Source organism: Diospyros lotus, chromosome 7 (genome assembly GCF_014633365.1).
Source record: "Diospyros lotus cultivar Yz01 chromosome 7, ASM1463336v1, whole genome shotgun sequence".
Classification (NCBI taxonomy): Eukaryota; Viridiplantae; Streptophyta; class Magnoliopsida; order Ericales; family Ebenaceae; genus Diospyros; species Diospyros lotus.
The window spans coordinates 5036065-5063085 of NC_068344.1; the positions used below are offsets into that span (position 1 = coordinate 5036065).

General features: G+C 37.4%; 1 protein-coding gene across 1 annotated transcript; it reads right to left on the reverse strand.

The window, feature by feature from the left end:
• Positions 1-1061: 1061 nt before the first annotated feature.
• LOC127806455 (uncharacterized) lies at positions 1062-17799 on the reverse strand. Its single transcript, XM_052343765.1, has 5 exons — positions 17385-17799; positions 15427-15520; positions 13866-13903; positions 13629-13764; positions 1062-1719 (listed from the first exon to the last, which is right to left on the reverse strand). The coding sequence occupies exons 1-5, from the start codon at positions 17706-17708 to the stop codon at positions 1304-1306; spliced, it is 1008 nt and encodes a 335-aa protein (XP_052199725.1). The 5' UTR covers positions 17709-17799; the 3' UTR covers positions 1062-1303.
• Positions 17800-27021: the final 9222 nt, after the last annotated feature.

The window sequence follows — 27021 nt, forward strand, 5'->3', positions numbered from 1 at the left end:
GGCCCTTACGTTCGGCTTGTGGGGTTAGATTTACTATTGCAAGCGAGTCCATATTTGAGGGTATCATATATAATTCAATCTCTTAACCACCAATAGCAAGAGGTACTTTATCAAATGCTTGAACTACCACTATATATGGTGGTCTTTTTTTGCCTTTTAGTAAAGGATATTGTGGCTTTCCTTTTGATTTGCTCCCAACAATATATAATGTGTCATGTTATTATTTGTCAGTTTTATATTCTGGTAAGATATTTTGTTACGTTGTGACAATTTTTATCATTAAGAAATTATAGTTTTAACTTTTCAGGTGAATTATTTGTGTCTCAAGTTAATATCTGTGCTCTACATACTTTAGCAGAAAAGTACTAAATTTAGATTAAACATAGTTTTTTTTCACCAATTGTGTTAAAATGATAGCTAGTTGTGAGTTTTGACATATTGAATTCAAGGTCAATGAGTTTTAGGGTTTTCGTATTATTATGTTATATTCTACTATAAAGGTAATATTGTTAAAATTATATTTGGTAACTATGTATAGTGATGTGTTAATTAATATTTAGAGAAAGTAATAACTATTTAGTTAATATTTTATTATTGTGCCAGAAAAGATATTATGATATTAAATAACTATTTAGTAAAATAACATAATTATGAAGGGAGGTGATAATAATTATAAAAGTAAATAATCTATTAATGATTGCAGATCCCAAAAGTAACTTAAAAACTATTTTTTTAAAATTGTGCTTTAAAAAAATAAAGTTTTACCTTCTCAAACACCATTTTTTAAAAAAAAATTAATAAAAAACTATTATACTTAAAAAAAACACAACAATACTAAGCTCATAAACTTACTTCTCTAATTCATTCCCATATAGCCTTCTATCATACTTTATTGAATTTAAAAAATGAATAAACTAACAATATTATCTCAAAAGCTTAACAAAATATAATACTCTAGTATGACATATTAAGTATTCTCGACCCTTGCAACCCACTATCAAGAAAAAATAAACAAATAAGGCATTAAATAATAACTAAGATGACATTTAACTCAACTTAAATTATGGGAGCTTAAAGCTCCAAATCTTTATACTATAAAATTTTAAAATTTAAGGAAAGAATTTTAATTAATCGTTTTAGTTGGTCAACTATAGTTTTTTTTATCGAAATTTCTTCAAAATACATGAAACAAGAGTAAAATGCCTTTTTCCAAAAACCTTCAGATGCCCATATTGCTCCCCAATGGAGCTGAATGAAAAGCTATGACACCATTGTTACAGATGAATATATCATTTAGCTACAGTCACACCTCCTCATCAAGATCCAAACAAAGAAGGAACACAACTAAACCAACCACAGGTACAAATCTAAGATAATTCACCACACCAGCTTTGCTTTTCCCAACATTTTGCAGATTGTCACCTATCAACCAAGGCTGGAAGATCATATAGAGACATATATCCCAAATAAATGCATATGCCAGCCGCTCGGATCCTAGATAACTTGTCAAAAACTCCCATCTGTCCGAGAGGCCCCCAAAATTACCTTCTGGTCGGCCGAAAAGTGCCCATAGTGTGGATATCAGGCAGACAGCACCGCCGATCAGTCCCACAAAAGCTGCATTGTTAGCCATCAGAGAACCCAGCTGAGATTGCTTGCTGGGTGAATTCTGGACATCAGCCTCATTTAGCCGGACTGCCATGTAAGGTATCAAGAATGCTGGCATTGGATAATCAAACATAATGTCATTGACACAAAATTAAGGTTAGTAAACAGTTAATCGATGAGAAGAAAAAGAAGCAGGGAGGGTGTGTGCAAGCAGAAAATCATAAAAATGATCAACAGTTTATGCTATTCCCTGGTGCTTTAAGGCATTGTATGATCACACGTTGGATCGAGGAAAATATCTCCAACAAGGTAGGAACATGTATCAATATATTTGGCGGCGCCAGAGAACAGTTTCAACCAACTTTGGCCAGAAATTGTCATTCTCCTGGCCTTCCAATCCCTTGATGGTCTTAGGAGATTCAACGTTGAAAACAATTTAAATGTTTGTAATAAACTAGAGAATTGATTTTTTTGTTACAAGATTCAAAAAATTTCAATCAATTTTTCTGTTACAAAATTAAATATGATTTATTGCCATGAATATTGAGTGTGGGTGTGAATGTCATAGGTACAGAAAATATGTGGCCGATGGTGATTTCTGTACCTGAGGTAGGGACCTGGTTTGCCTACAAAAACCTCCTATGGTCTTACAGCTAAGGCAATAATTATCCTGTCTGGCTTAAAGGTGTTAGCCAATCACTTATGCACACACTCTCTACCCTCTCTCTCTCTCTCTCTCTCTCTCTCTCTCTCTCCTCTTCAGTATTTTCTACAGGTGATTTGATTATATTGTGGGTGATACAAAAGCAGAATTTCATTATCAACTACAAAGTGTCAGATGGCAGGTATACGAAATTACATGGTTCAATTTGATTATTATGTTATTGTTTCTATGAGATTAAATATTGTAAATGCATCTATATATGTTGCTTACAAATACAAGTTATTGTGCCTTTGATTTCTGTTTTCTGCATATTGAGTATGTAAGGAAAACAATGATCCTGAAATCTTCATCAAGAGGCTAACCAACAAGAATTAACAATTCTATTTCTATTCCTTACATACTCAATATGAGAAGAGGAAAAGTAGTTAATTTGTATATTCACAAAATAAAGAGAGGAAAACCTAAAGGGAAAGGAAAAATAAATGGGGCAGTTAGATAAGTGACAAACACTATCTTGGAAGACAGAAAGTTGCCGGAAAAAAAATGTCGCCGGTGGTGGTGTTGTGCTGCAGGTCTTCTTATTCTTAAAAAAAAATTGAAACTTTGCAGTGGACCACTCTAGATGGATAGGTTCATGACATAGAAATAAATTGTAAAGAATAGATTGATTATACCAAAATGGTTTTTCACAAGTTCTAAATTGGAATCAATTAATATATTTCATTGTTATTTATGGTGATAAATTAATGGAAAGTGATTGACTAATGATACCTTTCCAAGTCAAGTTATATAATTGAAATCAATAAGATTGGAATCTTTCTGAATAACTAAGATTGCGTTCTCTTTACTATTTTTAGCCTGTTTTGAGTTTGCAGTTTTTCAAAACACTGAAAACGCGTTTATTTTGCTATTTTCAAAAACGCATTTTCAAAAATAAGAAAAAAATTTGTAAAGAAAACGTGGGTGTTTTCAACCAAAACACCAAAATGCGAAAAACATTGCCCCCCTCCCCAATCTCGCACAGAGTAGCATCTCTCGCCTCTCTCCTATCTTCTCTCATTTCTCCTCTCTTCCCTTCCTTCTCAAGGCTCGACTGTCGACTGCACCCGTCATTGTCGTCGACTGCGCCCTCGACTGCCATCATCGCCGCGAGCTGCCATCAACCGTCCCCTGTCGTTCAACCACCCACTGATGTTGTCTCCTATCTCATCTCTTCTCTTCCTTCTCTTGTTGGTTTTTGAATATGTTGGTCGATGGGGATAAGGGTGTTGGATGGTTGGATCTGATCACCGGAAACCACCGGCCATGGTGGCCGATGGCAATTGCCAGTGTGTTTACACGGGTGTGGGTTTGGTTAAAAGTTTAAGCTTAGATCTATAGAGATTCGATCATTAGATGTTGCTAGTTTTTTAGTATGTTGGTCGATGGGGATGAGGGTGTCGTGTGGTTACCTTTGATCACTAGAAACAACCGGCCACGGTGACCGATGGCGACTGACAGTGTGTTTTCTAATTTTGGCTGAAAATTAAAAATCAGATCTATGAAAATTCAGCCATTAAATTTGAACTATTTTTGTGTATGTTAACCCCCTTGACTTGGTGTTTCTAATGGTAGGCTCTGATCGTGTGAATCTCTAGCCAACAATGGTTACCGACGACGGAGAAGATGCAAGCTGATGGAGAGAAGAAAAGGAAAAAAAAAAAAAAAAAAAAGAAGGGAAAATAAAATTATATATTTATTTAAAATTTTAAAAATGCAGTATATTTATATTATAATTAAAAATATAAGATAACATATACTATATTATTAAGTGTATTATACATATTATATATAATAATATTTAATATAAATTATCACTCAGATGTCAGCAATTCATTGATCAAATTTATTATTTTATTTTGATAGTAGAATTTCATTAAAAAGAGTTAATTTTATTATTTAATAATCAAATTCATTGAATAAAATATCATAAATTTTTTTTTTCAAAATTCCAAAGTAAACGTGTTTTCTAGTTTTCTGTTTTAAGAAACAATTTTTTAGAATGAAAAAAAAAAAACGTGTTTTCAAAAATCTCAAAATAGACACTCAAAATACAAAACTAAAAATGAATTCAAAATTAAAAACTGAAAACTGAAACACGAAAGAAAATGTAGTCTAAGTTTTTCATTTTCGATTATAAGAATAACAATAGATAAAGTAATAGAAAAATGCCACATTAAATTGCTTTACTTTTTTAATTTGATATTTATATATGAATATATTATTTTGTCCAAACAATTTTTTCACAAGTCTTGTGATATTCTAGTAACTTTCATGAATCCCCAACAGGTAAATGAGAGTTCTTAGATTTTTGCGAGAAAAAATATAATTTGCTCCTTGTGGTATTTTTAATTTCCATGAATCGCCAACAAGTGAAAGTTATTAAATATCATGAGTTTATATTATTTCATAATCTAATGCATTCTTAATATATGCATGGCAAGTGTTACATTTCCTACACCTAGTGGTTGATCTTCTCTTTCAGATATTTTAAAATCTGATGTTTTAGATGGTACTAACCATGTGGATTGGAAGCAGAGGGATGTGTTAACATTTTACAGATATAAGGATGTAATTAGTGTAGAAAACCCTCTTGTGATGCCTAAACCAATGACTAATGGTGGTGATATGGGAAAATATGAGGATGAACTTAGGAAATACAATGCTTGGAAGTTTGCCAATGACATTTCTAAGTGACATGATTTTAGGATTTATCTTTTTGTTTAATAATCTCCTATTAACTAGGGTAGTGCAGTTACTGCTTTGACCATTGCCTTGTTTGTTTACCACGTACTTAGTTGTAAACGTGGGTTGGTGTTGATTTCAATTAGTTTTTCTGTAAGACTATTATATAGCCAAAGTTGTTATTCAATAAGATAAGGTCATTCCTCCAGTTGTTTGTGTTCCTGATCTTCTAATTCCTAACAAACTGGTATCAGAGCCCTCACTGGGCCTGAGAAGAAAAAAGTAGCAGACTTTGAGTGACTTGCAAATAGAGAGAAGCATGACGAGTGAAGGGAATTTTGTGCAACCTGCAATTCCCCGTTTCGATGCTCATTACGACCGTTGGAAAATGTTAATGGAAAATTTTCTGAGGTCAAAAGAATATTGGAGCTTGGTGGAGACTGGCTATACAGAGCCAAAAGCTGGAGAAACTTTGTCTAAGGCACAGCAAAGAAGACTCGAAGAGTTAAAGTTGAAAGACCTCAAAGTGAAGAACTACTTGTTCCAGGTAATTGATAGAACAATTCTGGAGACTATTTTGCAGAAGGATACTTCGAAGCAAATCTGGGACTCTATGAAGAAAAAATACGAAGGAAATGCAAGGGTGAAACGTTCAACTCTTCAAGCTCTACGCAAAGAGTTTGAAATCCTTGAAATGAAGTTAGGAGAGAGGGTCACAGATTATTTTTCTAGGGTTATTTCTGTTGCAAACAGAATGCGTGTGCATGGGGAGAAAATGACTGATGTCACTGTGGTGGAGAAAATTCTTAGATCCTTAACTGACAAATTTAACTACATAGTTTGTTCAATTGAGGAATCTAAGAATATAGACGAGCTCTCTATTGATGAACTGCAAAGTTCGTTGATTGTCCATGAACAGAAGTTTCACAAGCAAAATGGTGAAGAACAAGCTCTGAAGGTGACTTATGAGGGCAGCTCTAGTGGAAGAGGTCGTGGCAGAGCTACATTTAGGGGAAGAGGTAGAGGTAGAGGTAGAGGATGCCAACCATTCAACAAAGCCCTTGTTGAATGCTACAAATGTCACATGCTCGGTCATTTCCAATATGAGTGTCCAGCTTGGGACAAAGAAGCAAATTATGCAGAGCTAGATAAAGAGGAAGAAATGAATAAAGAGGAAGAAATGCTCTTGATGTCTTATGTAGAGATTAATGAAGCCAAAAGAGAAGATGCATGGTTTTTTGACTCGGGATGTAGTAACCACATGTGTGGAGATAAAAGACTGCTTTGTGAGTTTAATGAAGGTTTTCGCCACATGGTAAAATTGGGAAATGACACAAGGATGAGTGTAGTTGGGAAGGGAAATGTGAGACTGCAGATGAATGGCTTTAATTATGTTGTTACAGAAGTCTTTTATGTACCAGAGCTGAAGAATAATCAGTTGAGCATAGGGAAACTACAGGAAAGAGGGCTTGCTATCCTAATTAAATCAGGAAAATGCTAGATCTACCATCTAGATAAAGGTCTGATCATTCAAACTGAGATGACAACCAACAGGATGTTTGTCTTGTTGGCTAAGTCTCAGCCAATGAAGGAGGCTTGCTTTCAGACAACATCACAGGATCTTTCACACCTCTGGCATTGTAGATATGGTCATCTCAGTCACAAAGGTCTAAGAACCTTACAATCCAAGAACATGGTGCGTGGCTTACCTCAGCTTCCTACTTCAAATGTTGTATGCACACACTGCATGATAGGAAGGCAGCACAAAGATCCTATCCCAAAGATAAGTACCTAGAGAGCATCACAAAGGTTGCAGCTCATTCATGCAGACATTTGTGGTCCAATTACTCCCATTTCCAACAGTAAAATGAGGTATTTATTATGCTTTATCGATGATTATAGTAGAAAAGCTTGGTCTATTTTTTGATTGAGAAGTCAGAAGCATTTACAACATTCAAGTATTTTAAAAATTGTGTGGAGAAGGAGACTGGTTCATTCATTAAGTGCTTAGGTACTGATCGTGGAGGAGAGTTTACTTCGGAGGAATTCAATGATTTTTGTAGAAGGAATGGGATAAAGAGACATTTGACTGCTGCCTATACTCCTCAACAAAACGGAGTTGCAGAGAGGAAGAATAGGACAATCATGAATATGGTGAGGAGCATGCTTTCGGAGAAAAGAATTCCCAAAACATTTTGGCCTGAAGCTGTCAACTGGACAATATATGTGTTGAATCGATCCCCAACCCTTGCTATGAAGAATGTAACTCCACAAGAAGCATGGAGTGGAGTCAAGCCATCAGTGGAACATTTTAGAGTTTTTGGATGTGTGTCACATGTCCATGTACCCAATACTAAAAGAACTAAGTTGGAGAACAAAAGCTTCAATTGTGTTCTTTTGGGAGTTAGTGAAGAGTCCAAGGCATATAAACTTTACGATCCGGTTTCAAAACGGGTAATAATCAGCAAAGATGTCATTTTTGAGGAAGAAAAGCAATGGGATTGGGATAAGAGTTATAAGGAGTAGCTATTGATTGACTTAGAGTGGAATGATGATGTTAAAAATGTGAATGATGCAAATGAGTCAGAAGGTGAGAGTGATGATGGTGCTGTAGAGAGTGAGAATGCTTCACCAAATGCTGTAAATGCAGAAGGAATGTCAAGCATAGAAGAAGAAAGAAATATAAGGGCACCAGTGTGGATGAGGGATTATGTAAGTGGTGAAGGACTTTTTGAAGAAGATGTTGATGTTAATCTAGCATTGTTTGCTAGTGCTGATCCGGTGTGTTTCGAAGAAGCTGTGAAGAGTAGCAAATGGAGACAAGCTATGGATTCAGAGATAACGTCTATCGAGAAGAATGGACATGGATTCTTACTGACCTACCAACAGGAGCTAAGAGAATTGGGGTTAAGTGGGTGTATAAAACGAAACTCAATGAGCATGGAGAAATTGATAAGTATAAAGCACGATTGGTGGCGAAGGGGTTATGCACAAGAGTATGGGGTTGATTACTCGGAGGTGTTTGCACCAGTAGCTAGAATGGATACAGTCAAAATGATCATTGCTCTTGCAGCACAAAGAGAATGGAGTATTTATCAGCTTGATGTAAAATCAGCCTTCCTTCATGGAGAATTAAGTGAGGATGTATTTGTGGAGCAGCCTAAAGGGTATGTGCAGAGAGGTGATCCTCACAAAGTTTACAAGCTAAAGAAAGCATTGTATGGACTAAAGCAAGCTCCGCGAGCCTGGTTTAGTCGAATTGAAGCACATTTTTTGAAGGAAGGATTTGACAGGTGCCATAGTGAGCAAACCCTCTTCATCAAGACAAAAAAAGAAGGTAAAATTCTCATTGTTAGTTTGTATGTGGATGATTTGATTTTTACTGGGAATAATGAAGCTATGTTTGAAGAATTTAAAAATTGAATGATGAGTGAATTCGATATGACTGATTTGGGGAAAATGAGATATTTTCTCGGGATTGAAGTGCTGCAAAGAAGTGATGGTATTTTTATAAGTCAGAAAAAGTATGCATTGGATGTGTTAAGGAAGTTTGGAATGGAAGAAAGTAATGCAGTTCACAATCCTATTGTTCCAGGGTTTAAGATGGTTAAGGATGAAAATGGAATAGAAGTGGATGCAATCTTTTACAGACAAATTGTGGGAAGCTTAATGTATCTGACTACTACTCGGCCAGATATGATGTTTGTAGTAAGCTTGATTAGCAGGTATATGGCACAACCTACTGAGCTTCATCTTTTGGCAGCAAAAAGAGTCTTGAGGTATTTGAGAGGGACTACAAACTTTGGCATATTCTACAGGAAGGGAGGGAACAAGGAATTGGTTGCATACACTGACAGTGATTATGCAGGAGATTTGGAGGATAGAAAAAGTACTGCTGGGTATGGGTTCATGTTAAGCTCAGGTGCAGTGTCCTGGTCTTCAAGAAAACAGCCAATTGTCACTCTCTCTACAATTGAAGTAGAGTTTGTTGCTGCAGCAGCTTGTACATGTCAGGCTGTGTGGATGAAAAGAATTTTGAAAAAGCTTAGTTATGATCAAGGTGATTGCACTACTGTGTTCTGTGATAATAGCTCTACCATCAAGTTATCTAAAAATCCTGTGATGCATGGTCGTAGCAAGCACATTGATGTGTGTTTTCATTTTCTGTGTGATTTAACCAAGGAAGGAGCTGTGAAGTTGGTTCATTGTGGCACTCAAGATCAAGTTGCAGATGTGATGACCAAGCCACTCAAGCTTGACCTGTTCCAAAAGTTGCGTGGTATGTTGGGAGTGTGTGAAGTACCTAAAATAAACTAATTGCTTGTTGCAGTTAGTTTAAGGGAGGGAATGACATGATTTTAGGATTTATCTTTCTGTTTAATAATCTCCTATTAACTAGGGTAGTGCAGTTACTGCTTTGACCATTTCCTTGTTTGTTTACCACATACTTAGTTGTAAACGTGGGCAGGTGTTGATTTCAATTAGTTTTTCTGTAAGGCTATTATATAGCCAAAGTTGTTATTCAATAAGATAAGGTCATTCCTCCAGTTGTTTGTGTTCCTGATCTTCTAATTCCTAACACTAAGTCCTATGTCCTTAGTGGTCTCGACCAATGTTTAAAAAAGCACGCTTAAGCGCAAAGCGTGAAGTGCAGCATGTTTGGGGTTTTTTTTTGTGTGAAGCTCTGCAACTTTAGTTGGGTGTGATTAAAGTGCGCTTAAGTTGTGCTTTTACCTAAGTTCCAAAGTGCAATAAAGCACGTTTCAAAAATACATTTTGTTTTTTTAATAAAACAACATGAATGGTTGGATTTGTTTAAATTTTTGCAATAGCGTGGCTGCTTGTATGGAATTCTTATCTAAAAAAAGCTATTATCATATCTTAAAGAGATCTAAATAAAATCATATTTACATTGTTAAAAAAAAAGACTCAGATGTATTTTGCAAGCAAAAAATATTAAAGAAAACATGTAATTAAGTGTAAATTAGGGGTTGCTAATTTATTCCTACTTGTTGTAACTTAGGGATTGATAATTGATTCTTGATTGTTGTAAATTAAGGATTGTTGATTGATTGCAAATTAGGGATTGATTAATTGGGGATTGTTGTAAATTAGGAGTTGACTAATTGGGAATTATTGTAAATTAGGGATGATTTTTTTTTTTCTTATTCTTCTATTCGATCCTGATTATAAATTGTGTTAATCAAATAGAACAAGTTTTTTTGCCAAATTTTTACAAAAAACAAAAGAAGACTCAGCAAGATAAAAAAATTAAAAATTAAAAAAGAAGCCTTAGCATATCCTTATCCTTTCAACAAAGAGTTCAAACCAATTCGTCTTCCAAGCTCCATCTGAATTGGAAGCTAACCAGATTGTATCCTTGTATCCTTTTATATGTCCCCTATTTGTTTTTGCTATGGTTATATGAACTTGTAAACTAGTATAAAATATAAATGAAAAACAGTATCTCATCTTTTGTAATTTTGCAGCCCTCATTCATATTTAGTTTTTTTAATGATTATTTTTTTAATAGTTTATATTTTTTGTACTTATAAAAGTTTATAATACTCTTTATTTTATTTACATGCGCTTCACTTTACTTAAGTTGCACTTCGCTTTGCACTCTGCATTTAAGCTCCATAGGTCTTCAGTGCTTAGCGCTTTTCAAAACACTTGTCTCAACAAATCCCTTAGAATGACCTATTTCCACATATCTACTGCAAAGGAGATTTTGGATAAATTGGAGGCTAAGTGTGGAAAAAAAATCAGCTGCTCACATAAATAATTTTTGGAAAAAAAATCACTAGGGCTAAGTGCAAAGGAAGACGTGATGTTAGAAAACATGTCAGTGATATATATGGTAGCCATAGCTGATGAGCTTATATTTAATGGCAGAACCATGGATGATAAGACTGTTGTGTCTCTGTGATTATCAACTCTTTGCCTGAGTCCTACAAATTTATAGAAGATTATTACACCTTAGCCGAATCCAAGTGGACAGTTGAACATTTAATAGACAAAATTGACCATCAAGAAGATAGGAAATCTTTTGGGAAATCTGAAGAATCAAGCAAGTCTAATCCCTAGACTAGCAATGTAGAACTGAAACCAAAGATCAAGAAGTACTTCCAGAAAAAAGGGAATAAGCTACACAACGATCAAAAGAACTCCAAACAAAAGCAGAAGGTGAACATAGAGCAATGGGTTTGTTCTCATTGCAACAAACCTGGTCATCTCAAGAAGGATTGTTGGATTTTCAAAAACAAAAAGAAACCAAACAAAGTGAGTCCTCCCTTCTTGAGTGTTGTATTTCTTTTGTTGAACCTTTTAGTTGGTAAGCTAACCCTGGTGCAATAGTTCATATCTCAATGGACTTTTAGGGGTCAAGGAAATGAGAAAAATTGATGGGAAAAGTTTTATCCATATGGGAAATGATGATAGAGCGCAGGTAGGAGGAGTTGGAACCTATCAACTAAGATTGCAAAATAATGAAAATTTCCATGTAGAAGATTGTCTTTATGTACCTTCAATGGGGAAAAATCTTCTATTTGTGTCATGTTTGGAGGAACTTGGATTTTCATTTTATTTTGGGAATGGAAAATTTGTCATGTACAAGGATGATGAAATAATATTAAATAGTTTTAGAAATTCTGGAATTTATCAAATACATTTGAATGGTAATGTTGTATGTGAGGTTTCTTATGGATCTTTAATTGAATCAAATGAAAGTTATTTGTGGCATCTTTGTCTTGGTCACATTGGAAAAGATAGAATTGGAAGTTTAATTAAGGATGGTACACTATAAAGTGTTGAAATGAAGGAATTTCCAACATGTGAGAATTGTTTATATGGGAAAATGACTAAGGTACCATTTCCTTCTAAGGCTGAGAGAAGTCAAAATATTCTAGATATAATTCACTTTGATCTTTGTGGTCCCATCAGTTTACAAACAGATAATGGTCATTTATATTTTGTGATATTTATTGATGATTTTTGGAGGTCTAGTAAAACATATTTACTACAAAAGAAGAGTTAAGTGTTGGAAGTATTCAAGGGTTTTAAGATAGAAGTAGAAAATGATAATGGGAGAACGATCAAGTCACTTCATTCTGATTGAGGGGAAATATCATTATATTCGAGATATGTTAAAAAACCAAAAGGTAACTATTGAAAAAGTAGTATCAAAAGAAAATTTGGCAGATCCATTTACTAAAGCTCTTGTTATATCTGTATCTAATAACCATATACAAAATATGAGATTAATTCCCAATTGAGATCTCAGTTTGTTGATAATTACTCCATGGAATAGAGATATATGATATAAACTGTTTGATGCTAACTATATTGTGAGTGCTCACAGGTTATACCTTGAGATGCAGTGTCCTTATAAGGTATCCACTTGTAAGTGGATATTAGAGGGTCTAGATAAGGAGGGTAGGTTGCATCTAAAATTTTTCCAGGCCTATAGAATGTTTGGGGCACATTTCCTTAGTGGCTAATACTCAAATCAGTACCCAACTTTTCCTACGTTGCTAGATTATGAGTATGATGTGGGTGGTGGACCATTCTGGATTCAATTCCCCATCTTAATCAAAAGGTATATATTTGTGTAGGCCCCAGGTTAACTACATAAATATATATCAAATGATTTTGAGATAACACTCTTTGACATGGCAAATATTATATTTTGGATTTTGAAACCAAGTGGGAGATTGAAAGATTTATTTAGAAATAAATGGGTGATTTAGATGATAATTTAAATATTTGTAATAAATTAAAGAATTGATTTTTGTGGTTACAAATTCAATATATTCCAATCAATTTTTTGATATAAAATTAAATATGATTTTATGCCCTTGAATATTCAGTGTGGGTGTGAATGTCATGGGTACAAAAAATCCATGGCCAATGGTAATTTTTGTACTGGAGGTAAGGGCCTAGTTTGCCTATAAAAACCTCCTATGGTCCTACGTGTGAGGCAACAATTATCCTATTTGGTTGAAAAGTGCTAGCCAATCACTTGTAGACACACACACACAAATCTCTCTCTCGCTCTCTATACTCTATAGTATTTTCTACAGGTGTTTGATTATAATGTGGGGGATACAAAAGCGGAATTTTGTCATCAACTGCAAAGCATCAGATGACAGGTATACCAAGTAACATAGTTTAATTTGACTATTCTATTATTACTTCTATGAGATTAAATATTGTAAATGCATCTATATTTCCTACAAATGTCACTTCAAAGACTTGCACTGTAAGCGGAAAGGGCAGGGATAAGGAAGTTGCAAATTTTCTTCTGAAATTTCACTCATTTGGAGATTTTAGCACTCTACACGGAAGATATTGAGAATGCTTCACTGAGTCATCAAAAGTTTTCAGTATCACATAGTTTTCAATGTTATTGAATTGAAGCAATCCCACAATCAAAACCATCTAAGTGGAAATATCTGATCCTTGGTTGATCTAAACTAAACAGTAGTTACTGTGTCTGACCAAACCAATTCATTTCCTCAAAAATCTCATTTGGATATAATAAAGAATGTTTATCTCTAAGCTAAGTTGCTCATAATGGGAATAACTGATTATGGTCATGTCTTCATAAAGCATGAGATATTAGGGAACATACTGTTTGTGAGGAACATTTGGAAGCCCCATAAAACATCAAGTGAACCCTTGTATCTGTCTCTTTTTTGATCTGTGAATAGCAAAGGAGCAAACATGAAAGTCCACCCAATAACAAAGTTGAATAGTCCCTCAGCCATCTGTATAGAAGAAAAAACTGTCATTAATTGAGGCATAGATTAATGGATGAGACCAATATGATGAATTCTTTGAAAAATAACTATAGACTAGCGATCCTTACCGGGTGGAGTACTGGTGCATCAATTAGATGAATGCCAACTACTCTGCCAGAAAGGTTCATTGCATAATGGTCAAGGCTAGAATGCAATAACATATACTTAAAAAGCCAGAAAGAATGATACAGGATATATCCATCATTACAATCATATAAGAAATGAGGATTAACTTTTTAAACATGAATGATTGAGACACAAAAACATACTGGTCCATGTATGAAGATGATAGACATATCTCAATAAAGCATCTCATATTTTTATATCCCAAAAACATGCCAGATTTTATGGTGCAGCTTTTGAAGTCAATCTGGCAATGGTATCAAATGCAATTAATCACATAGCTACATAAATTCGATGGCATATCACATGGTTTCTAGAAAAGTAAAAAGTTATGCCTTGCTCAACAGAGAAGAAGACCTAATTAGCCAGTAGTTCAACAAATGAAATAAAAGAGGAATTAATGATGAAGAACAATGATACTTAAAGAAGAAAAATAACTGTCTGGACCTTATTATATAGGATAAGACAATTCCTGTTGCAACTTTTAACAGAATTAACTCTCTTAATCATATTGAGATCAACAGTTCTATAACTTTATCTATACAAAGTATGCGAACCATACTTCAGAATAAGTTCTGGCCCAGGGAAAAGAAGGAGACCTGCCATAGATTGACAACAAAAGGAAAACGTACATATTTACGGATAAGATTTTATGGATGATATTCCTTGAAATGGAGTTCAATAGCAAAATGAGTACAATGTAGCCAGCCCAGAGTAGTTAGGATAAAGGTTCTTGAGTTATATTTGATTTTACTAACAACTAAGGCATAGATTGCTTCTTCAAGTAACATACTAAAAATAATCATTGGCATTGATATAAAGATAACTATTATTACTGTGATAAAATACAAAAAACATTAAAAACAAGCACACGTGTAATAATTGAATGATTAATCATATCATACCAGATTCTCCTAAATCTTTCTTACTTTTCTAATGGTATTTCTTGAAAGTTAACACAATTTTTATCACAAGACATGGTCTCGTCTCATAGTAACAAGTGTAAAAATGGATAACCAGGAAGAAAAACAATGGTAGGCATTCTAACATGTCCATGAAATGTATCTGAACAGAAACGGGTAAAATTGCTGGGCCAACAAGTATATGGTAGGTCAAGGATGGGGCTGATGAGGAATAGCCCTTACATGAAGGATGAATATAAATGATATATTGACAGTTCAGAAGAAGGTGAGATATTTTTTTTCTAGGAAGATGGTGAGATATTTGATATTGGAAAAGGTTCCTGGTGGTTTTAAAGGAATGCAGGTCTTTTTAGTAGAACTTTGAAAAGTTGATAAAGTGATATGACAAGTAATTTATCAAAACTAAACATAAGTATTACCAAATTAAGGATGAGGAATGCCACAAACGAATATATTCAACAGAATAAACAATAAAGGTGTTGTAGATGCAAAAGGATATAATTATGTTAATATGTAAATACATTTGAAATCAGAGGACATTACATATCAAGTCAGTGATTCAAGAAACTAGAACTAAACATACCAGAGTTCATTAGAGGAAGAATAAAGAAGAAATTCAGAGAAAGGCCCACAAGAGAGTTGACCGTGTCTGAACTGATAGCCCAAACAGGATCCCCCTGAACATATAAGGAAAACTACAAGTCAGTTTCAAACTCAATCCAGTTTTGCCTGCTGTGAAAATCTCAAACATCTGAATTCTAATATCAACTACAACTTGTTGTAACACTTGTAGCACCAATATCTGACTTTTAATACTGCAGCAACCAGAAAGCCTATGAAGCAATAACACCCAAAAATTGGTTGAGCATACCTATTCACACATGTTACTCATTGGAGATGTCAAAATATGTGTCAAAACACACAAAATGATTGTTGATCTCATGATGCATAAAAAATGTGTTAAACTTTTATGTGGCTACTATAAGTTCAGGTTGGGCCTAGGTAAGTTGGTATGAACCTATTTTTTGCCCCTCCCCCCCTCTTCTATGAACCTTCTATGAATACAATATGTTGATCGGTCTTTTTTTAATTGCAATAAAATGTAACAGACCATGATTGTTTATGACTTGTGATATTTATCCTTTTACATTGGATTAACCTTATTTTGTGATTTTTAGATACTATTTTATATATGATGCGAGTAACAATATATAAAATATATTTTTTTGTCTTATAATTTTTCCAAAGAGTCTTGTCCATGTCTATGCTCAGAATCAACGTTAAAAGATCTTACACTTTTTGAGGTGGCTGCAGACTAACACAAGCTTTCTCCTTCATCTAGACTTGAGACCAAGTAATACACAAATCTGTGGCGGTGAAGAAGGAAAATCTTTCAAAGTCGGTGAACAAACCAACTTCTAGTACCTATAAATAGGGAGTGATCCTCTCAATTGGGGTAAGCAAAAAAATCTCAACCTGTAGTGCTCTGCTCAAACTAAGAAAACTCCCATAAGCTACTGCTCTGCCCATCCACTACAAAAAGACTACTTCCTATTTCAACCTTGGTACCGTTGCATTCTCCTCATTCCTTAATAAATACTACTTTGAGAATTTATTTCCTCATTTCCATTCTAACAAATGAACTCAACTCCTTCATTTCCTTGTTCTAACTTTTTGCTCTTTTTTTGGAATAATTAAGAAAAAGTACCTATGATTTGCTATAGTATTCACTTTTGATTAAATTTACTGTCAGCCTTAAAAAGCACCTACCCAAACCATTTTTAACATAACAGAAGCCTACCTAAGCCATGCATCTTCATGGAAGAAAATTCCAAAAAAATGATCAACACCCTTCTTAAGGCTAGAGAAAAGTATTGACAAAGTTGCAAGTCCAAAAATAAATCATTTATGGGGTTTTGGGTATCAAATAGTCAACAATGAGAGAGAGTTTTAGACACATAAAGCCGTTCAAATGATCTTTTTCGAGCTTGCATGTTCCCAACACTCTCTCGGCCTTCGGGAAACATGTGGATTATTTTTGTGGACTTTTCCTCCGTGAAAATCTAGACGTTAGGTAGGTCTCTGTTAGATTAAACATGATTTAGGTAGTTTTCCATGAGGTTAACGCTTAACAGTAAGTTTAATATGAACAGTGAATACCATAGAAATCCTCAAGTAATTTTCTGTAATAATCCTTGATTTTTCTTTTTTCATTTTCCCCCTCTACAAATCCAGGTTCCAAACGGAGCATACATGTACATTTTTTGCATAAAAATGGATCAAACTGGAAAATCATTTTCTTTGCACTATAACTCAATTAATTTACTGCACAGTTCCTAACACAGCCAAAAAAAATGAACAAACAAGAACAATTTCAGTTATCCTATGCTTCTGTAGTTGTCTCGCACGACAGAAATCATATCATTAGGGCGAATTATCTTGCAACAGTGAGCCGACATTAATAATTAAACAGAAAATCTTAAATCAATCAATCTTACACAGGAAAGAAGAGAAAAAGAAAGGCAGAGAAACGGTGCATACAGGAGCATAGGGAAGCAAGAAGAGCCAGAAGATGTAAATTCCCTCGGCGGCCCAAAGAACCAACTGTAGGACGCGCCGCACAGTGTCGTCATTCCCTCCCGGCAGAACCTCACCACCGCCGGCGCTCTTCCGGCGAGTCGCGCCGCAAGAGGAAACAGTCCTTAAACAAAGGCCCTCATCCTTGCAGCCGAATCGCCGAGACGGCAAGTACCATGTTCTGGTGCCAAGCGCCGCCACTGGTCTTCTAGGATTTGAGAACGGAAGTTTCGAGAGGAGAGGACGACCGTGCGTTAGAGAAGACGTTATTGCGGTCGCCGTCGCCATTAATTATGCGCTCGGCCGCCGCCGGCGAAGTCTTTTCCAGTGGAGTGACTGTTCTCTGTGAAGCCGGGGGCCGTTTTTTAGTAGTGGTGACTGTAATGGGCCACGTGGTGTTCTCGCACGCAGTCATTTCTTTGATTTTCCCGATGATTGGCCAATGGCCGTCGGAATTATTGGCTAATGATAAATGAGTTTGAAATTTTAAATTTCATTTTTTTAAATTTATATTATTTTCTAATTAGTTCACGTGTTATAATGTTATGAAAATATTTGAGCTACGTAACTTCATAAAGACATCTTCCATTATTTAAAATAATAATAATATTATTTTATTATAATATCAACCTTCAAGAGACACTTATCATTTTATTTTTTAAACAGAAACAAGAGTTATCTTGAATAACCAGAGGCAGATCCAACATTTTAGAGTGAGGTGGGCTAGATTGAGTTGGAGGTGAGCTAAACTGAATTTAGGCTAGACTTTTAACTTAAAATTTTAATTTTTTTTGTGAGTTGTTCTGAAGTTTAGTCTAGGACAACTCACATTTAAATCCGCTCATACGAATAACGGTGTGACATCTTTTTCAAATAGTAGTACGTCACTTTCTTTTAACTTACACATTGCTTAATTTTTTTGTCTACCTCTACCTCAATTTGAGTATTTTGTATTATAAATTTTAATTATTATATTTTCAATACCAACACTTTTACTATTAAACAAAGAGACATTTGACATTTATTATTTATTCTCATTCTTCTTTTTTATTATCTTTTTCTTTGCTAATTAAAAAAATAATATAATCTTGCTTGCATACGGTCGGTAATCACTATCGTAGCCCGTTGTTGAGCTTCAATTGAATATTTGTGTTAGTTGGGTTATAAAAAAAATCATTTATTTTTATTTAACTTTAATTGAACCCAAATTTTTATTAAAAATAAAAAAAATATCGTTAATGTTGTCGCCATCGTTAAATAAGAGCCATTGACGCTACCATTGCCAAAAAGGAGTCACCATAGCCACTACTAAAAATGAATCCTTCTTGTCGTTGGCCATTGTTGAAAAATAAAAGATAATAGAGAAAAACATGATAAAAGAAGAAAATTATATTTAAATTATAAGTATATTTAAACATATTATTTTTTTACAATTCACAAATAATCTCTTTTATGAATTATAAATAAATTTTTAATTAAGTAATTAAATGGAGTTGCTAGCGAATGAATCACTTTCAAGTTTAAATTTGACTTATTTTAATATATTTTACCTCACTTGGCCCAAATTGAATCGATTTTCAACTATATATTTCATAAATCATTTGAATTAATATAATTGTGTAAATTAAATCTTTTTTTTTTTTAGTAAAACCTAATTAGAGCTACATTTTTTATTTTTTTAAACTCGGTTAACATAAGGTTAGATATGGTTTAAACCATCAAGATCTAAACACCCCATCCAAACATGACTTATATAAATAACATCAACAATTTCGTTATTTATTAACATGTTTTTGTATCCATTTATTTTTCTTATGCTTATAATTTTTTTTAAGTTTTGTTATGGGTATTTTATAGACCACTTCTTATGGGCCGAACTTGACTCAGCAGGCCGTCCCAACCTTCTGAAGCCCAACGAGCCCAAGCCTGAGGTCGTCAGTGCAAGGTCGTAAATCGCCGAAACCCAAGCTCAGTCTATGGAACAAAGCAAGCTCCCAGCGATGCTTTTAACTCGCTGGCCAAACAGTTCAGCTCGCATAACAAAAAAAAACACGAAATAATCGGAGGCGATGTCCACCTATCTTATCTGAGGCAAATCAGATCCTTGATAATGTGGAATCCATTTATGATTTTATGGAGCTGATAAGGACATATTGCCTTTATAATATTATCCTCTCATTTTGGATTTTATGAAAATTGCAAATACCCTACACTAAAAATAGGCATAAAAAACCATTATAAATTAGGGATAATAATAACATACTGTTACTCTACTGGAATAATCATAGAACAGTCGTGGACTAGGCATCATTCTGGCCAAACCACGTAAAAACTTTTATGTGTGCGATTTATTATTTGTTCTATTTGTTTCTCCTCTTTGCATTGGTGTTTATTCTCTCATTGCGGGCTGACGAACCACGGTCGACCAACTCCGAACATCAATATTTTGACGCTAAAAGGAGGGTCCGCTCTGATCGTTAGCCATGGTAAGAGGAAGGAACACACAAAGCTCTGATGTAGTGGCCAATTTGCCAGGAAATCGCCACGATCAATCGCAGGATGTTCCGTCAGCTGTGGAACTCGTGGTTTCTACAGTGGGTACCTCTGTTTCACTGTCGATTGGAGTCACTGTCGGCATGCCCCCACGGGCTCCGGTCCAACCCGTCACTCTAACTGCCAAGATGGAAACGATCCAGGCCTGGCAGCAATGCCATGAGACATTAGAGAATATAGTCATACAGTTTGCTAACGCAATCAAGGCCCTAGCCCAAGCTTAGACGCAAGTTATCCAGACACCATCGGAAATCCCTTCACCTTAGAGGATTCGCTAGTCGAGGAAGGAGAGACCTCCACTGGGTGAGAAGGACAATGGAGATAATTACCCGCTCCCAAGTCGTCATTCCCCAAAGTGGGAGAATGGGCGAAGCAGGCGATCGCAGGCCCAGCGATCTGCGAACCTGTACTCGACCGTTGAAGAATTGTTTCAAAGAGTCTAACAATTGGAGGCGCAACAAGGGATTCGCGTCCAAAATAATGGCTATGGAGAGAGGACTTCATTCACTAGAGAAGTTGAGCTCGAACCTCTACCTCATAGGTTCAAAGTTCCTAGTATGTCGCAGTACAATGGGGACAGTGATCCCTATGACCACCTAGACGTGTTTAATGTCCAGATGGATTTACATGCAACCAGCTCATTGGTCAAGTGTCGTGTCTTTCTAGTGACCTTGGATGATATTCCTCGTGCTTGGTTCATGAGCCTTTTGCCTCGCAGCATCGACAGTTGGGAAGAGTGACAGCGGAGGTTTCTCAATCAATACAGGGCATTAAGAAGGCAGCTCCGTCATGCCACCTCGCCACGGTGTTCTAGAGGACAAACGAGTCCTTGAAAGACTACATTGCCAGGTTTAGGTGCGAGGTGAGCAATGTTGAAGATCCCTCCGATGAAAGTGTCCTGATTGCGATCTCTGTAGGCCTCCGCAAGGATGAAAAGCTCTATGAAAGCATTTACAGGTCCCCTGTTAAAGATTTGGGGGAATTCTATGAACAAGCTATCAAGGAGATCCGGTGGGAAGAGGCTTTTAGCTCGACGAAGCCCGCCAGATAGAAAGAAGAGGTTAGGAGCTCCAGCCAGAACAAGAAAAGGAATAATGGAAGCAATGGAAGGGAAGCTCAAGGAGAACTCTCAAGTAACCAACTCTCCAAGTGAGATCGAAAAGCGGAAAGGGAAGAGCGACCTCTGCGGTAAGGTTGCTTTGACAACTATAGTGCCCTATCAGATCCACAAGAGAGAATCTTCGCCATGGAGAGAAGAAAGGAGGATTTCGAGAGGCCCAACCAGATAAGAACTCCTAACAAATTTCAAAACAAGGAGAAATTATGTGCATACCATAACGAGGTAGGTCATGACACCTCTGAGTGCTGGGCTTTCAGGGACGTCATTGAGGACCTAATCAGAAGAGGTCGACTGAGGGACTATGTGGTGCGACTGACCAATCAGCTACCCCAACAATCAGAGCAGCAGCGGCCTTCCCCTAATAATGAGCGTGCACCAGCGGTTCGAACGATCTACACAATCCATGGTGGACTTCACCTTGCTGGGACTTCCCATAAATCCTATGAAATGTACGTACGTGAGGCTAACCACATCTTGTTAGCGGGATTAAGCGGGCAGGACAGACCCACGAAACAAGTTAGGGTGATGGCGGAGGAGATCACTTTCTTAGCGGAAGACGCCAGAGACGTACATTGGCTGTACAATGATACCCTCGTCATTCGTGCCCAAATCGAAAAAGTGGAAGTGCGAAGAATAATAATGGATACATGTAGCTCGATAAATGTGATGTATAGAGCTTGTTTTGACCAGATGAGGCTAGGACTAGAACAATTGAGCGTATCCCCAAAGCCACTCTATGTGTTCACAGGAGATGCGGTGGTCCCCGTCGGGCGAATTAGGCTCCCTTTTACCATTGGAGATATAGGTCACTAGGCCACAACATTGATAGAGTTCCTTATAGTAGACTGCCCTTCGGCATACAACGTCGTGCTCGGGAGCTCGACAATGAATGACCTAGATCTGGTCACCTCGACCAGGTCACTAACTGTCAAGTTCCCGACTCTCAACGGAGTAGAGTGTGTACGAGGGGAACAACACCTCGCAAGGCGCTGCTACAAAGATACTATAAAGATGGGGGCTAAAGGGAAAAAAAAGTTAATGTTGTTGCAGGAGGCGACCTACGACCTTCCATCTAGAGGAGTGCTAGCTACAATTTGGACCCCCGTGAGATGGACTATGATAGGGCCACCGACCTAGTGGAAGAGCTCGAGGACATCCCAGTCAACAAAGTAGATGAAGAAAGATGACTCAAGCTAGGAAAGAATCTGGCTCCCAAGGTAAAATCCCAACTCACTAATTTCCTTAAAGCTAGCTTGGATGTATTTGCATGGAATCACGAGGATATGGTAGGAATAGCCCTAGAGGTTATGTCGCACAGGCTCAATGTAAACCCTAGCTATAAGCCAGTGCGTAAAAAAAAAAGGCCGATGACTCCTGAGCGCTACGTCGCTCTTAAAGAAGAAGTAGATAAGCTCTTGGCGAGTGAGTTCATTTGAGAAGCCCACTACCCGGTCTGGGTATCCAACCCAGTTTTGGTAAAGAAGAAGAATAGGAAGTGGAGGACATGTGTCGACTTCACCAACCTAAACAATGCTTGCCCAAAGGATAGCTTTCCTCTCCCCTGGGTCGATTAGCTCGTGGATGCAACAACCGATCACCAACTCCTTAGCTTTATGGATGCTTATTCGGGCTATAATTAGATCCCCATGAACCCCGGTGATGAGGAGCACACGTCGTTTATTACCAACCGGGGGCTGTATTGTTACAAAGTGATGCCCTTTGGGCTGAAGAATACTGGGGTGACCTACTAGAGACTGGTGAATATGATGTTTGAGGCACTAATTGGTAAGACTATGGAGGTCTATGTCGACGACATGCTAGTAAAGTCAAAGCGGGTAGCTGATCACACTCGTGATTTGGGGAAGATGTTTAAGATCCTCAGGAGCTATCAGATGAAGCTCAACCAGCTTAATTGTGCTTTGGGGTGGCCTCTAGAAATTTTTTGGGTTTTATGGTGAATAATAGAGGCATCAAGGCTAATCTAGAGAAAATAAGAGCCTTGTTGGATATGAGGTCACCTGTACGGATAAAAGATGTGCAAAGCCCCACCGGCCAAGTCATTACCCTCAGCTGATTTATTTCCAAAGCAACTGATAAATGCGTCCCATTCTTCGAAATGTTGAAAAAAGCATGGGATTTCTAGTGGACAGAAGAATGTGAGACTGCCTTCCAGCAAATGAAGGAGTATATAGGATGAGTTCCATTCCTCGCCAAGCCCAAAGACAGAGAAAAACTTATTATATACTTGGGAGTGTCTCAGCATGCTCTCAGTTCAGCCCTTGTTTGGGGGGAGGATGGGCTACAGTATCCCATATATTATGTTAACAAGAGCCTGGTGGATGCGAAGACAAGGTACACGCCAATGGAAAAGCTTGTGTATTGTCTGGTGATGGCATCAAAGAAGCTGCAGCCCCATTTTTAGGCTTATCATATTGAGGTCTTGACTAAGTACCCGCTAAGGCAGATCTTACAGAAGCCAAACATCTCGGGTTGCTTACTGAAGTGGGCTATCGAGCTTGCCCTGTTCAATATAGAGTATAAACTAAGGACGGCGATAAAAGGGCAAGCACTGGCGGATTTTATTACTAAGTTCACTGGACCAGTTGAAAAACAGAGTGCTCGGAAGGGCCGTCCTGGGAGTTATATGTAGACGGATCATCAAGTGGATAAGAGCTGGACTCATTTTGATAAGCCCCGAGGGCCACAGGATCCTCTGTGCCTTAAGGTTCGATTTTTGAGCCACCAATAATGAAATTGAGTACGAGGCACTACTGGTAGGACTCCGCTTAGCAAATGAGGTGTGAGTGGAGGCCCTGGTAATTTTCAACGATTCTCAACTGGTTGTTAGTTAGATACAGGGAGAATATCAAGGCAGAGGCTTGAAAATGGCGGCGTACTTGTAGAAAGTACGCGAGCTCCTAGGTGCCTTCGAGAAATATGAGATACGCCAGATTCCCTGTTCTCAGAAATCTCATGCAAATGCACTGCCCTGTCTGGCGACTGCATGAGATGCGGAGTTTTGGGGGGCCATACCATTAGAGTTCTTAGGCCCCCCCAAGCACTGAACAACAAGTTGAAATGATGGTGATCAATATGCCCTAAGGCTTATGGATGAATCTCATTCTAGATTATCTACAAAATGGGAAGCTGTCAGAAGATAAGTTGGGGGCACGCCGATTGTGAGCTTGAGCAGCCCGATATTGTGTCTATGACGATAGGCTATACGAGAGAGGGTTCTCAGCCCCACTTTTGAGATGCATTGATGGCCCTAACTATCAAATTGTGCTAGAAGATATTCATGCGGGTCATTGTGGTAATCATGCTAGGGCACTATCATTGGCGCAGAAGGCACTTCGGCAAGGATTTTATTGGCTCACAATAAACCAAGATGCAATAGAGCTAGTTAAGAAGTGTGATAAGTGCCAGAGATTTGCTAAAGTCCCGTGAGCTCCGCCGCTCCCAACAGGCAATAGAGGGTGTAAGTACACCATAACAGCAGTTGACTACTTCACCAAGTGGGTAGAAGTCAAAGAGCTCGCGCATATCTCCAGTTCAAAGATACATAAATTCATATGGGATAACATTGTTTGCAGGTTCAGAGTTCCACGACAAATAGTCACGAACAACAGAACCCAGTTCACCAGCAAGCAGTTCATCAAGTTCTATGAATTGCTGGGGATCCAAAAGAGTTTCACAGTCGTGGATCACCCCCAAGCCAACATACAGATTGAGATTGTCAACAAAATAATTAAGCAGATCTTGAAGACGAAGCTGGAGGCCAGAAAAGGAGCCTGGGTGGACGAACTGCAAACAGTGCATTGGACTTATCGAACGACAGCTCGAAGCAGCATGGGGGAGACCCCGTTCTCAATGGTGTATGGTTCTAGCTATGATCCCAGCAAAGCATGAGGTAACCACCCAATGAAGGGCTACCTTCCATCCAAATGACAATGAAGAGTTGTTAGAGGCGAGCCTAGACCTGCTAAAGGAAACGAGAGACATGGCTCACATGAGAGTCACCATCTACCAAGAAAGAGTGGCGCGATACTACAACAAGAAGGTCCAGGTTCGACACTACAATGTCAGAGATCTTGTATTGCGCCTAATACTTTTCGGAGTTTGCAAGGCCAGTGACAGCACACTAGGTCCTAACTGGGAGGGACCTTTCGTCATCAAAAAAGACTTGGGAAACTGAGCGTATCACTTGGCAAATATGGATGGGGTTATTCTCCCACGCACTTGGAATGCTGAGCACCTCCGTCCTTACTTCCAATGAATATAACTTTTCTTACTTATTCTCCAACTTTTTGTTACAATTAACTCTCATAATTTTGATTGGAATTTATGAATTTTCGTTCAGTAAGCTTATTGCACTTTATTCTTATTGATATTCGATTGAATATCTTTAAAATTGGGGGTAGAGATACCATGGTTTGTAAGCTGGGGCCTATTCATCTTAGCCACCGTGCTATGGTTTGCAGCTTAATTGAGCATTCATCTTGGTCCTCCCTTAGGTTGTGGTTTGCTAGTTGAGGACCATCCATCTTAACCTAATGTCTGGTATGGTATCTATTGAGCAACCACTTCTATTAATGATTTTGAGCTAATGTTCACTAGTTGAGGTCCTTCATCTTGACTCAAGTCATAGTCTGCAACCTACTTAGGTGTTCCCTCTCGACCAATTAAACCTATAAAAAGTCATGGTATGTTAGCTGGGATCAGCCTATGAATCTGGACATATAGTTTGGAGATGCAAGTTAGTTAAATGGGTGTCATGGTATGTTAGCTGAGATTGTAATGTGATCTACCTAGACATATATCTCAGCAAGGTTTTCAATATGATCCAGATATTATTTCGTCAGGACATGTTAACTAAGGTTTGACTTAATTTGCCTAAATATGGTTGTTTGTGACCTACTTGACACATATCCTGATTGTTAATTATTATGTCCATCAATGACGAGATGTTATAAGCTTGTTAGTTGCGAGCTGGGAATTTGTTGGGTTTATCTTAACTTATATTCGGAAGATTCATTCAAGCTAATACTCTGAAAGTTTTTTCCAAGTTATACTCTTGGGCCTATCCCAGGATATAGGAGCTTCCTGGAGCTTACTTTAAGTTATATCCTGGAAATTAGTTCAAGTGTTATCCCGTCAAGTCTCATTTAAACTCCAAGTTTGATTGGCTTGAGTTTGTGGAAAAATTTAAAGCAAAAGGCATATGTTCAGAGAATATTAAGCTTCATTGAAAGTACTTGTATTACAAAGTAAAAAATGGAAGAAAAGAAAGAAAAAAGATGCCCTAGCAAGGAGGAGTTGTTTCTTTGGCTGGCTGGCCCTCGACGTTCTCAGATGGTGGGATGGCCCCGCTTTGGTTTTGCGAGGTGGAAGCATGGGCAGCTTTTTCCTTGGCAGCTTGAGCTGTGAACCTTTTTACCTCCTGACGGCTTCCTCACCAAAGAAGAAGAAGTCCATTTCTGGATGCTTCACCCACAAGGTGAAGAGATACCCCGAGCAAGTGTTGGATTCGATCTCTTTGCACACCTTGGCTATTTGGGCTTCCACATCCGCCTTGATCTCATTAACGACCTTGTCCACCATCTACTCGCACTCATTAGCTCGATTGATGGCCAACTTCAACTCGTCATTCGCCTTCTTTAGCTCTTCCTTGGCCTTATTTAGCTTGCCGGTGAGACTGGAGTTAGAGGTCTCCCATAAAATCTTCTCCCGTCGAAGCTCCTCCTCGAGGTCTTTATTCCTCTATTGCGCTTCTCGCAGTTGCATTTCGAGCCCATTAACCTTCTTTTAGGCCTTCAAGAGCTTAGCGATATGGGAATCCCACTCCTTATCGAGCTTCTTCACTTCTTCCTTAAAGGCCACACTAGCCGTGTTAAGCTGTCCTTCAAAATCCATTGCCTGCCCTTTAAG

What these genes read in the sequence shown, in the direction of transcription:
- LOC127806455 (XM_052343765.1), bottom strand. Translation starts at nt 17,708, where the DNA reads ATGGCGACGGCGACCGCAATAACGTCTTCTCTAACGCACGGTCGTCCT. An exon ending in TCTTCCTCTAATGAACTCTG is followed by an intron (nt 13,904 to 15,426) that starts GTATGTTTAGTT and finishes CTGGCAGAGTAG; the next exon opens with TTGGCATTCATCTAATTGAT. An exon ending in CCAAATGTTCCTCACAAACA is followed by an intron (nt 1,720 to 13,628) that starts GTATGTTCCCTA and finishes ATCCAATGCCAG; the next exon opens with CATTCTTGATACCTTACATG.